Source organism: Halyomorpha halys, unplaced genomic scaffold (assembly GCF_000696795.3).
Source record: "Halyomorpha halys isolate HHAL.00 unplaced genomic scaffold, Hhal_1.1 Scaffold28.1, whole genome shotgun sequence".
NCBI lineage: Eukaryota > Metazoa > Arthropoda > Insecta > Hemiptera > Pentatomidae > Halyomorpha > Halyomorpha halys.
The window spans coordinates 1406080-1420330 of record NW_027110130.1 but is presented as its reverse complement, the minus strand read 5'-3'; the positions used below and the strand labels follow the sequence as shown (position 1 = coordinate 1420330).

Below are 14251 nucleotides of genomic sequence, written 5' to 3'. Positions count from 1 at the left end.
AGCCCTGATGAAGCCCTGCAAAGTGGGGCGAAACGTTGGAAAATAAATAGTTGTAAACTATTTTTGTTTCACTATTGACCGCAACCCTGACCATCTCCCTATATAACATCCTCTTATATTTTTAAAATATAATTTTGCAACATAATATGATTCATAAATATGTTTATTTAGCGATAAACTGACCCAAAAACTTTATATTTTAATATTTATTTTATTTTAACAGAAATAGGAGTTCTTATTATTCTTATCGTGTGAGGGGTAGAGCAGAACCCCTCACACGTGGGGGATAGAGTAGGCTCAGAGATCCTCAGGTCGATTCTGTAAATAATATGTATAACAGTGTAAATGTGAGTAGAGATTATTTTATTTTATTTATTTATTTTTTCATACACATAGTTTGATAATGTTCACTTTCTTTATTCTTCTGTTTGTATATATTTTAAAAGAGATTTTATTTATTTTTTTTCTCTTTCATATAATTATTTATTTTTCATTCTTAATTTATTTTATTTTAGTATGAATGTGATCATTCATTATTATTACCTATTTTCCACAGTGGTGTGGTAGATTGTAATATCTATCAATAAATTAAAGTTTTTTTTTTTTAGAAATAGGAATAGTTAACAGATATAGTTTCTTTGACTGTTCCGCTAATAATGACTGGGGAGTGATAGCTTGAAAGTGAAGTAAGTTTTTTACATGGTAACTGGTTCGGACTAGAGCGTTTACGTCTGAAACAGGTCATAATGTATGATTTTATTTGTGCCAAAGTAAGAAGCATTGAGGATTTTACGATGGATTTTTAATTGTAAGATTGAATACGAGAGAAATTCGAAATCCTAATCTGGACATATGGAGTTAAGCTTTGGGGCTCCACTAAACTTTCGAATTTCTCGCAGATCTATCTAACTACTACCTACAACGTGACAGTGCACACACCGTATCTATATACCACCACCAACCCCAGACCGAAAACTTACAAAACACCATCTTCTCAACCTCTAACCTGACTGCAACACTGAGGGAAACGAAAAGAAATAAATCCACTGGAAAGGACAAAATCTCGTATGTCCTACTTAAACAGCTCCCCAGAAAAGCCCAAATGTTTCTCCTCAATATATACTACTCCTGCTCTTGCCTCAGATATTTCCCAACGGAGTGGAAACATGCTATCGTTGTTCCACTCCTCAAGCCCAGAAAACGAGGAGCGGATCCGGTAGATTACCGGCCCATCAGTCTCCTCAATCATATCTCAAAGATTTATAAGAAGCTAGTCCTCATACACATCCGCAAACACTGCGACACACACGACGTCATCCCTCCGGAACAAACCGGATTCTCGCGTGGTGTGAGCTGCTACCACAATGTTACCAAGCTGTCAAGCAATGTAGCAAACAACCTAAACAGGAACCTTGCCACAGCCATGATCTCACTAGACTGCACACAGGCATTTGACTCTGTGTCCCACTCCACACTTATCCAACAACTCAGGCTTTACCAATTCCCGAACCAGCTGGTCGACATTGTTAGGTCCTATATCTGTGATCGGACTTTCTCAGTGCTGGTCAAAACTGAAATCTCCATCCCAAGCCCGTCACCTGTGGCTTCCCCCAGGATTCGGTCCTTGCGCCAGTTTTATTCAACATATATACTGCCCATATAGTCGGGAGAAGGGATGCGACATCGATGTCGATTTTTGAAAACATCGATGTTTTTAAGCCGATGTTTTTTTAACATCGATGTTTTACGTTTGTCCCAATCTTTAATTTTTTTTCAAAAGTAACTAAATGAAAACAAAAAATTTCAGAAACATGAGGTCAGTTCTTACGATCATGCATTCTACGGCCTGCCAGAAGTGTTTTTTTAAACAAAGAATCGAAAAACATCGATGTTTTAAAATATTGGGATCTAGTATTTGAAAACTTTTTGAATTGGGTTCATTGGAGTTAAATATCAAAAAATCATTAAGAACAATTTACAAAATAATATTTTATTTTTAAATCAAATATACAACACAAGATCGATCACATCATAATCAACAAATTTATGAATATATAAATAGTGAGAGAATGCTGTTATGTTGTTAAGTTACCGATATGTGATCATTTTTATTTGTAATTGTTAAACATTGCCAATTTTTTAACTGTATGGGTACTATATAACAATTTAAATATGTAACATACCTTTCAACAATATGAATACATAAATGGTGAAATAATGCTGTTTGTTATGTTGTTAAGTTACCGCTATGTGATCATTTTTATTTGTAATTGTTATACATTGCTAAAAACGAATTAGTCAATCAGACAGATCACGCGAATTTAATTATAGCATCGGAGTAATGGTACTCAATATTAGGGACCGAAATTGTGTGCAATAAAAAACCTAAAATGTGGAAAATTGTGCAGTACAAACTTTATAAGATTTATAATATTAATGGATTTGCATTAATTAATTAAAATAATTACAGCATCCGTTTTGAAATGAATTAGAATAATTACAGCATCCGTTTTGAAATTAACTACCAAGTTTATTTCAACAAAAATTGTTTACGACTATTTTTATAATACAAATGTCTTATTTTATATTTACATTATTTTTATTGAAAAATCACACAGGACAAGAAGGATTAGGGTCTTTTGGAAATCCAAGTTGAAACAATAATAAGCTTATCCTTCATAGTTACTCAAAGCCTAGTGATTCCAAGAACATTCGTCACTTGTGTTTACTTGTCTTTAATTAGAAATGAGTAGTCATAAGTTAGATTTAGTAAACTATAAATAATTAGTAAAAAATAAAAATATCCTGCAAGATATCCTGTGTGATTTTTCAATAAAAATAATGTAAATATAAAATAAGACATTTACATAAGTAAAAATGATCACATAGCAGTAACTTAACAACATAACTGCATTATTTCACCATTTATGTATTCATAATGTTGAAAGGTATGTTACATATTTAAATTGTTATATAGTACCCATACAGTTAAGAAATTGGTAATGTATAACAATTACAAATAACAATGACCACCTAGTGGTAACTTAACAACATAACAGCATTATTTCACTATTTATGTATTCATAAATTTGTTGATTATGATGTGATCGATCTAGTGTTGTATATTTGATTAGAAAATAAAATATTATTTTGTAAATTGTTCTTATTGATTTTTGATATTTAGCTCCATTGGACCAAATTAAAAAAGTTTTCAAATACTAGATCCCTTACAACGACCGCTTCATATAATGATCTACTTCAAAATCAAGCCACGATATTTTAATATTTGACATAGATATTTTAAACATCGATGTTTTTTTTTAGTTACATTCTTTGTTCCAACAACCATTTCTGACTGGTCGGAACAGACCGTATGTTTCTGAAATAGATGTTCAGTTGTTCAAAAAAACAACAATGTATTTTTAGCAATGTATGCAAATGTATTGGAAACAACAAAATTTTAAAACATCGATGTTTTTTTGGGTAATGCAATGTATGTAACGATATTTTATAACATCGATGTTTTTTTGGGTAATGTATTGTAAGCAACGATATTTTAAAAACATCGATGTTTTTTGTAGTCGATGTTGGATTCTTAGTTTCAAAAACCACTTCTGACAGGCCGTAAAATGCGTGATCGTTGGAACAGACCTTATATTGATTTTTTGATATTTAACTCCATTGAACCAAATTAAAAAAGTTTTCAAATACTAGATCCCAATATTTTAAAATATCGATGTTTTTTGGAAAATGTATTGTAAGTAGCGATATTTTAAAACATCCATGTTTTTTGTAGTTGATATAGGATTCTTAGTTTCAATATCCACTTCCAACGGGCCGTAGAATGCGTGATCGTTAGAACAGACCTTATGTTGATTTTTTGATATTTAACTCCATTGAACCAAATTAAAAAAGTTTTCAAATACTAGATCCCAATATTTTAAAACATCGATGTTTTTTGGAAAATGTATTGTAAGCAACGATATTTTAAAACATCGATCTATCTTGGGTAATGTATTGTTAGTAGCGATATTTTAAAACATCCATGTTTTTTGTAGTCGATATAGGATTCTTAGTTTCAAAACCCACTTATGACAGGCCGTAGAATGCGTGATCGTTTGAACAGACCTTATGTTATTCAAATGGATGTTCAAAAATATCGATGTATTTTGGTTAATGTATTGTAAGCAAAGATATTTTAAAAACATCGATGTTTTTTGTGGTGGATGTCGGATTCTGACTTTCAAAAACCACTTCTGACAGGCCGTAAAATGCGTGATCGTTGGAACAGACCTTATGTTTCTGAAATAGTTGTTTAAAAACATAGTTGTTTTTTGGGTAATGTATAGTAAGCAACGATTAAAACATTGATGATTTTTTTGGAGTCCATGTCCTATTGGTTGATTGAAAAAGCACTTCTGACTGGCCGAAGCATGGGTAGTCTTTAGAACAGACTGAAATGGTTATAAAAAAACTTCGATTTTTTTTTAACATCGATGTTTTAGTATTGAAACTCGATGTTTTAAAACATCGATGTCGCATCTCTAGTCGGGACTAAATTTGACGATGCTTAAATGTCTGCATATGCTGATGACATAAGCCATATACTCGGCGAGCATGAATGCAGACAAGGCCATGGACCAGGCAGCCCAACTCATCGCTAACAAACTACGAGACATAAACATTCACATCAACCTACAAAAAACAGACGCCATTACTTTCTCATACAAGAAAACTCCCAACAGAGCATCTAAACTCAACGAATAGACAATGCAAACCAAGAAACATCTCACTTACATCGGTATTAAGCTAGAAACACATCTATCTTTCACTGCACACATACGGAATAGAATACAAATCGTCAAATCAACATCATACCAACTTAAACACCTCATCTAATCACCAGGGCTGTCACTCGGACTCAAATTACTCATCTAAAAAGTAATACTACGACCATCGCTCCTACATGGCACACAACTACTACACTATCTCTATCCGACAGCCCTGAAATCACTACAACAATACTAAAATAGTATACTACAGAAAATATGTCGAGGGACATCTCTGGAAAGACGTAACATGACGCACATTCATACACTACAGCTAGAAACTGTACAACAACACATCACACGGAGAGACATTAAATTCTTTGACAGTCTCCCTGCTTCCTTCAATCCAGTATTCCAGTCTATCACCCCATCCCCCTTCCTGCGAGGTGGCAGGGCAGGAAAGGTTCCAAAATCTCTATCAACATCACCTCATAACTCTATCTTCTGATGCACTCCCTCCCCCTCCCCCACACTTCTTTTCGACTTCTGACTGTTTTCTTATTATTTTACCATTATCTATTGTCTTATTAATTTATGTTTTCATTTTCTCTATCTTGTATGCGATACAACACGTGGAGGCCCCTCACCTCCGGAAAAAAAATAGTACCATTTAGAATGAATATTTCATAAATAACAAATAAACACTACAGGTAACCTTAAAATACCAAAGGTAGTAAAAGGTAATACCCAACACAGTAAAGCACTCACTAATACACTGTTTTTTCTGTTTTAGAGGGATCGGGAAAAAAAAAAAAATTGACACCTCAACAGCAAAGCGGACCCTCCTCGCTCACCATTGTATCAATGCACACTTGGCGCCTTCGACATTGCGCATACAGCGGACAATTTAAATAAAACCTTGAAATACCACCAGTAAAAAAAGGATGCTAAACCTCCACCTACATTCCATGTACCTAATTTCCTTTTTCCTTTTTTAATGGAGGGTACGAAAAAATTTGACACCTCTTGGTAAGCCAAATAGTCACGTTAGCTCCTATTGGTCACTTCCTCTATCCTATACTTTTTATTCCTTTTGTTGGTCCTTTCAGCTTGTTCCTGTAGGATAATAATCTCCTTCACGACCAATAGGCTGGTTACCTACAGAGTGAAGTTTCCAATCTGTGAGGATTTGTGCCTGATTCCCGTGAGATTCATACCATAAATTCATCTCTTAACCTGCTATCTAACCTATACCTAACCTATATATGAACACGAATTATCAAGGCCTTCTAATGTATACCTTACATCTTGAATTGGAGTCAAAACTCATTAATTAATTATCGACACTAACTCGACACTGTCACCGTGTGAACAGGACAATATCATACTGTTTTCCTGTCTCACGTTCCTGACAGTGGTCAAACAATAGAAATCTGTCAACGTGTAAACGAGCCTTTAGATACCATAAGTTTATATAGTGTACATGGCACACTTACTTTAACCTACAAGCTAAACGAGTACACATCGCTACTTTGCTTATAAAGTAACAAATTTGAAAAAAAAAAAAGTTGTTTTTTTATTTTATGTTTGGTTCCATAAATTTTCCCGTTGACTGAAGTTAATTTATTACAACTCTAAATGCTTTATGACAGTCTGTAGGACGATTTCTAAAGTATACATATATATTTTCTTTTTACATAATTAAAATAACAGTATATATAGTATATATTTATATATAAACAATCAAATCATACTATGTATCAATGGAATATGGTCCGGGTGCGGTAAAAAAAAAACTCAAATAGTAGATAATTATCTACTATTTGAGTTTTTTTACTATTTAACTACTATTTACTATTTGAGGACCATATTCCATTCATCTATACACACGGTCAATCAATAATCTTCCAGCATACTATGTATCGTTAAAAGAAAATCTAATAATAAATTCTTGATGAAAGTGCCTCTAAATTAATTATAATAAAAAAAAGGGTCAAAATAAAGGAAAAGCAAATAATGAAGCAACATGGTATCCAGAGCAATTCATTTCAGGATATGGTCCTTAAAATTAAAATATTTTTGAATGTTTATTAATATAGTTTTGATGTTATTTATCATCTTATAATCTTGATCATTTATCACCTTATAAATCATCTATCATGTTACCAATCATCATTCATGTTTTCAATCAAAAATCATATTATTAATAATTATATTTGCATTAAAATGAATTTGTGAAATTATTGACAAAATTCATAATATAATAAAAGCTATGAAGCTAAATTTGTAATATGAATGAGAACATGTTTATTAAATGTTTCTTTTAATACACTGATATTTATTAAAATTTTCACAAAACAGATAAAAAATTTTGGTGGCCAGGTTCTATTCCGTCATTCTAGACAGCAAAGTAATCATCGAGTATGTGAACTGGATCATCTGTAATAATAAATAAAAAAAAATTGAATATAACAATAAATAAACTTTTATTTATAGGCTGATTTTTAACAAACCAGCTTCAAATAGCTGTATAAATAAAACAAAAAGGATACATTTCCATATCACGAAAAAAAATATAAATGATATAAAAACTTCTCGGGAAAAAAAATGAAATAAAATATTTCTCAAAGTTATAAAAAAAAGAAAGAAAATTTTACTAATAAAAAAGGAAATTAACCATCATTAAAATAACATAAAAAGTTTATGTGATGGAATCTTGAAGCATTCTGATTGTAGAAAGATTTATTTTAAATTTTAAAAAAATCTAAAATAAACATTAATTTTTATGTAGTGATTTGTATATAATTTTATATGGCATTATATTTTTATATTATTTTTTTTAAATTATTATATTTCATAGGGTTTTATAACAGTAATTTTTTATTTATTGATTCGTATATAACTATACATTCTTTTGTATATTTGTTTAAATTATTTTATATTTGTTTAGTATCATACATTGTGTATAACTACAATATATGTTTCTATATGATTCTTAATAAATAAAATTATGATTCTTAGTAACTATAGTTTTCATTCAATTTTTACCATAATTATCTAGTTGTAACTAATTATAAATGTATTAATTTTACTTTTTCTTTGTAAAATTATATATTGATTGCAATTTTGAATTACAAAATATTACGATTTAATTTTAAAATTGATTTACATTTTTATAAGTTTATATTATATATTCAAAACCGAACTTTTCCAAGATCCGTATATAGCACAGCGGGTGGCACAGAAGAAGTAATCAGGCATTTTCCCTTACTCTGTGCCAGGGCCGTGACTAATTTCTCTTAATTTACTTACATCTGATTTTTTAATCATTTAAAAAAAAAAAGAAAACTAAAATGTATGTACAAATGTAAAGTACAAAAAGTAACACCTGGAGCTCGTATTGGAAAAATGCGGCACTCCAGGTGTTAAAGCAACAAATAAAAAATTATTAATATAAAAAAAATTACATAAAATAATAAAAATATTACAGCCATCAATGTCTCCACGTTGACCGGGTACATCCGTACTGCAGAGAGAGTCTCCCCCTTCTTGGCTCTGACCATCATCATCTGCACAGCTCTCTTGAACTTAATATCGGCCTTGTACCAGTCACTGCTATAAGCGGCCAGCTGCAGCTCAGAGCTCTGTCTGTGAAAGCCCAATTAGAAAAAGTGCATGCACCATATTGAAAAATTACAATTATTATTTTATTTTTTTTTAATAATTTATTTATTGTTATTTAAAACTGTATACATATATATATACATCAAGTAAATTTGCTGTTAGTGATATTATAGACTGAAAAGACAGGAAACTGCACGTCGATTTCGACTATTACAGCACTTACTAGACAAACGGTCTAAACTTCCAACACATTACAAAAAAAAAAAAACTGATCTACATGACTGTAATAAGGCCAATCTGGACATAAGGAGTTGAGCTTTAGGGCTCCACTAAACCTTCAAATTCCTCTCGGGTCCAATTCTTACAATCCAAGATCCTTCGTGGAATCCTCAATGCTCCTTACTTTGTCACGGTGGAATCATACATATGGACTTTAATGTTCTCTGTGTAGCCGATCTGGCCTGGGCCAGACCGACTCCCTAACCACTCGGACCCCCTAGTTCCTCTTCCATTCTGATAATCCTCCGATGCGTCTGAAAAGAAGATGGCCACGAGATCTGCTAATGTAAAATATCATTAGAGCGCTACTAATGGGTAGTCTTTCTACATACAGCGTGGGAGTCTTTTTCGATGTAGAACAGGCTTTTGATCGGGTCTGGCACCCGGGACTGCTTTACAAACTCCGTAAATTCCTACCTCCTGCATACTTTTCCATTACCCGTTCCTTTATCACTGATAGATTATTCCAAGTAAACCACAATGGTTCCTATTCTACCCTCTATTCTATGTACCCTGGTGTTCCTCAAGGTAATATCCTCGGTTCCATCCTCTACACCTTCTACATACAGCTGACATTCCAACCGATCCTAAAACCACCCTCGCCACTTATACCGATGACACATGTGTGCTCGCAGTTAATTATAACCCATTAATTTATCCCAAACTCTCCAATCCCATATCATAGCCCTCGAAGAATGGTGTCGTAATTGCAGGATTAAAATAAATCCCATCAAATCACCTTTACCCTTCGTCCTAAACCTACCAACTGCCCTACAGCCTCCTTTAATAATGTTGATCTTACCCCTGTCGAACAGATCCGCTACCTTGGACTACATTTGGACAAACGACTAACCTTAAATCCTCACACAAAACCGAAAAGACCAGAAACTGCACATCGAAGTCGACTATTACAGCACATACTGGACAAACGGTCTAAGCTTCCAACACATTACAAAAAAAAAAAAACTGATCTACATGACTGTAATAAGGCCAATCTGGACATATGGAGTTGAGCTTTGGGGCGCCACTAAACCTTCGAATTCCTCTCGTATCCAATCATTGCAATCCAAAATCCTTCGTAAAATCCTCAATGCTCCTTACTTTGTCACAAATAAAATCATATATAAAGGTCTTAATGTTCCCTATGTAACCGATCTAGCCCGAACCAGATATCAATCCTTCCGTTATAAACTTCCTAACCACTCAAACCCCCTAGTTCCTCTTCCATTCCTGATAACCTTCCGAGGTGACTGAAAAGAAGATGGCCACGAGATCTGCTAATGTAAAATATCATTAGAGCGCTACTAATGGGTAGTTTTTCTACACGCCTGTATATTTTAACTAAGATCAAATTTACTGATTGTGTTATATGATATATAGTTACAAATTTCAATAAAGACATTTAAAAAATATATACTTTAAGAGTTATGTGAAAACATACCGCTGTTTCGAGGAATTGAGAACCAAAGCAGAACATGCCAACTTCAACTGCTTGAAAGGTTAAAGTCTGCAACGATGTAAATAAAAACATCATATTTCCAAGACTTCCCTAATGAAATAAATTGACATGATTATTCAATATTATATAACTTAAGTATGCTATTATATTAGAAAATCTTTGTATATTACTTCATTAAAAGAAAAGGAAGATGGTCCAAGAGCAGTCAAAGAAAAACTCCAATAGTCCTTACGCTATTTATTATTAGCCAAGGTTTCGCCCCACGTTGCAGGGCTTCATCAGGGCTGTTAGATGGTAAGAGGCCAAGAAATATCCTTCATCAAGGCTGTTAGATGGTAAGAGGCCAAGAAATATCTTTCATCAAGGCTGTTAGATGGTAAGAGGCCAAAAAATATCCTTCATCAAGAATGTTAGATGGTAAGAGGCCAAGAAATATCCTTCATCAGGGCTGTTAGATGGTAAGAGGCCAAGAAAAGAAATATCCTTCATCAAGGCTGTTAGATGGTAAGAGGCCAAAAAATATCTTTCATCAAGGCTGTTAGATGGTAAGAGGCCAAAAAATATCTTTCATCAAGGCTGTTAGATGGTAAGAGGCCAAGAAATATCCTTCATCAAGAATGTTAGATGGTAAGAGGCCAAGAAATATCTTTCATCAAGGCTGTTAGATGGTAAGAGGCCAAAAAATATCCTTCATCAAGAATGTTAGATGGTAAGAGGCCAAGAAATATCCTTCATCAAGGCTGTTAGATGGTAAGAGGCCAAGAAATATCCTTCATCAGGGCTGTTAGATGGTAAGAGGCCAAGAAATATCCTTCATCAAGGCTGTTAGATGGTAAGAGGCCAAGAAATATCCTTCATCGGGGCTGTTAGATGGTAAGAGGCCAAGAAATATCCTTCATCGGGGCTGTTAGATGGTAAGAGGCCAAGAAATATCCTACATCAAAGTCCTGATTAAGCCCTGTAACCTGGGGCGAAACCTTGGCACATACTAAATATTATTACGTCTATCAGCGATCTTCCAGTTTATTATTTTATATTTTTAATAAATATAAAATGAATTATATACGTGCAAAAAAAAAGAAGAGAAAAAAAAAAGAAATTACATGAAGTTTGAATTGATAACTTTGGCTAGTCCTTATATATTCAATTTATCGAATGAAATTCCAGTTTGGTTGCACAAAAATCTATCAGATATCACCTAACTGGTACATAAAACTGATCTAGATCATATTTTGATGCTATCAATAAGACTTTTTAATACATCAAATGGAAAAAAAAATCGGACACTACTAGGTAAATTTAAATGTTCACTCCTATATTATGAGTGATTTTTTTATTATTTTTAAATCCATAGTCATTGTTATCATCTAAATGAGAGAAAGCTTATGTATTCAAATGTTTCAAAACAAGTTTAGGAATTTAAATTTGGTCAAAGTGTGTTGCATAATGAATTTGAGAAAAATCAAGATAAAAATTCCACACTTCACTTGTATCAAAAAGTTCCTGTCAATGTTTTAAGGGAAACTTGTATTAAAATTATCTATATATTAAAATTTTGAAAATAATTGATGAGTTCCCCCATAAAAAGCAGTTACAGGCATTTTTTATGATTCTGTGAGTCATAAAACAGAATACAATTAAATTAAAAATAAATATATAAAACATTGTACTTCAATTAAAAAATCGGATTATAATTGTTTCACTATTGTACTACTTCGCTATATTACATATTTTTAATATAGATAAGTGAAATTAAAATTTGAGAATCAAATAGAAACAGTAAATTTTAATTTAACAAAAAACCGCTTAAAATCGAATGATAGTTAATAGAGACTTAATTTAAAATAAAAGTTGTAAACATGGAGATTCCTAGGCACAACAAAACTCCAGTCCTTAAATATATAGTCTATATTAAAAATATATACTCCTAAAAAATCCTTAAATATATATACTCCAGTCCTTTATAATATATTTATAAATTAACTTCAATCGGTACTTACAAATAAAAATTGGAAAACGGAAAATATCAAAACTAATAGCCCCATTCCAAGTATAACTGTTACCAGGGGATTGTATACACTTTTCAGCTCATTAGCATAACTGAAAATAAAAAAATTCAATATAATTCCAAATAAAGATAGTATATTATTTAATTTATTGTTTGAAACAGGTTTCTTTATCAATTATAATCAAACATATCCATACAGTGTCACACTTTTTTATTATCTTTACACTCTAACGTTTCAGCCATTTCTGCCATTTTCAAGGATCTTAAAATACTATAGTAACCAAACATTATTGCAGGTTATTATACCTTTGTCAATTTTTATCATAAGTCAATTACCTATTATTTTCACAATAATTGGTTTACAATTTCTATTTAACATAATCACTATATCAACATTACCTTAGTTTTATATAGGAAGAAGATAACCGACCGCTTGAAGTGTGATTTGTGGCTAACCACAAATTACTGAACTATTTATGGCTAACCAAATAGTACAAGAACCGGGAAGAAAAAAAGGCAGTTATCTCATCCCGATTTTTGATTACTTTAATGAAAACTATGTATAATTTCTAGTCAAAACTGATGAGTCTGCCAAGTATAGGTAGGGGGAATAAAAAATGGCGGCTGTTTCAAAACCATTAATTTTTCATTCGGAGCTCTATCAGCAGTTAGTTTATATTTGTAAGAGAAGTAGTTTTTATGATATTTGACAAAATAAACTCACAAATGTTAATTTCTAGTTGTTCGTATAAAATGTTGGATTTTTGAAAAAAAAAAAAAATCTCTAGATCCATAAGACGCACATATGTCTGTCAACACTCAAAATAAAGGAAATTTAACTTACTATAAAGTAGTTTATGACACTTATCTTCGTAGGAGTAGTAGTTTTATGATATTTACATATGAATATAAATTTGGCAAATGAAAATTTGTCCGAACAACTGTAAAACAATTTATTTTAGTAAGTTTCATGAAAACTACTACTCCTACGAAAATAATCGTTATAAACTACTCTATAGTTCATTAAATTAGCTTTAATTTGAGACCTAATAGACATCTGTACGTCAAATGGTTTTTAAGATATAGATTTTTCAAAATAAATTCACTAACTGCTGATCTTTCAGTACATTCCATACAACATTTTTATGAAATGTTGGTTTTATCTCGAGAACTATTTAACGTAAATAGCTCTATTAGGGCTTAGATTTTAGCAAATTTACTCTACTTTAAATGACGATCTCTGAGACTTTCTATTGTTGTTGGTAGTTGTAAAGATATAGAGCTCCGGATAAAAAAATTAATTATTTTTAACGTTTTGGAACAACCGCCATTTTTTATTTCCCCTACCTATACTTAGCAGATGATAATAAATAGTTTTCTTTTATTATTTTGATAGCTTTATTGACCGCCACCCGGACCATCTTCTTACAATCTAATTCATGCAGTCGACTATTAAAAACAAATAGTTTTTCGTGAATGGAATGTGGTCCGGGTGCAGTCAAAGGGACGTTGACATTGTCTTTGACTCCCGTCAAAACAGCCCTGACGAAGCCCTGCAACGTGGGGCGAAACGTTCGCTCAATAAAATACTACAATCATCTACTATTTGAGTTTTTTTTTTACCGCACCCGGACCATATTCCATTCATCTATACACACGGTTAATCAATAATCTTCCAAATAGTTTTACGTTAGTAGTAAGAATTTAAATAATTCAATTGCTTGTTTGAAACAGGTTTGTTTATCGATTATATTAAAAAATATCCATATATTCTCACAGGGTTTATTTTCTTATAATTTTTACATTCAGGACATTCTCAAGGATCTTATAATATCGTATTGTAGTAAGTATTGTTGCTAAAGTGATAGATAGGTTGAGTATAATGAATTGAATAATAATAAGTAATATTGTATAATAACAGGTTAATGCCTAAGATAAATCATGAAAAAGGCAGAATAGCCTGCAATATTGAATTAACAATGTTAGCTCTGATGTTATAAACAAGATCCTTGAGAATAACCGAAACGTAGGAATTAAAACTGTGGTGATAAGAATGGTATAGTGTTTAGTTGATCTATAATAGATATAAATGATATATTATGCATATATATA

The 14251-nt window shown here is 32.0% G+C and overlaps 1 protein-coding gene across 1 annotated transcript in view; it reads right to left on the bottom strand.

The window, feature by feature from the left end:
- Positions 1–7068: 7068 nt before the first annotated feature.
- The window catches only part of LOC136795961 (odorant receptor 10-like), a 9689-nt gene continuing 2506 nt past the window's right edge, over positions 7069–14251 (bottom strand). Inside the window, exons 2-5 of the mRNA XM_067048208.1 lie at positions 12132–12231; positions 10114–10221; positions 8258–8413; positions 7069–7208 (exon numbers count right to left, since the gene is read on the bottom strand). Coding sequence (XP_066904309.1) covers positions 7155–7208; positions 8258–8413; positions 10114–10221; positions 12132–12231 — 418 coding nt within the window. The 3' untranslated portion in view covers positions 7069–7154. The remainder of the gene's footprint in view (positions 7209–8257; positions 8414–10113; positions 10222–12131; positions 12232–14251) is intronic.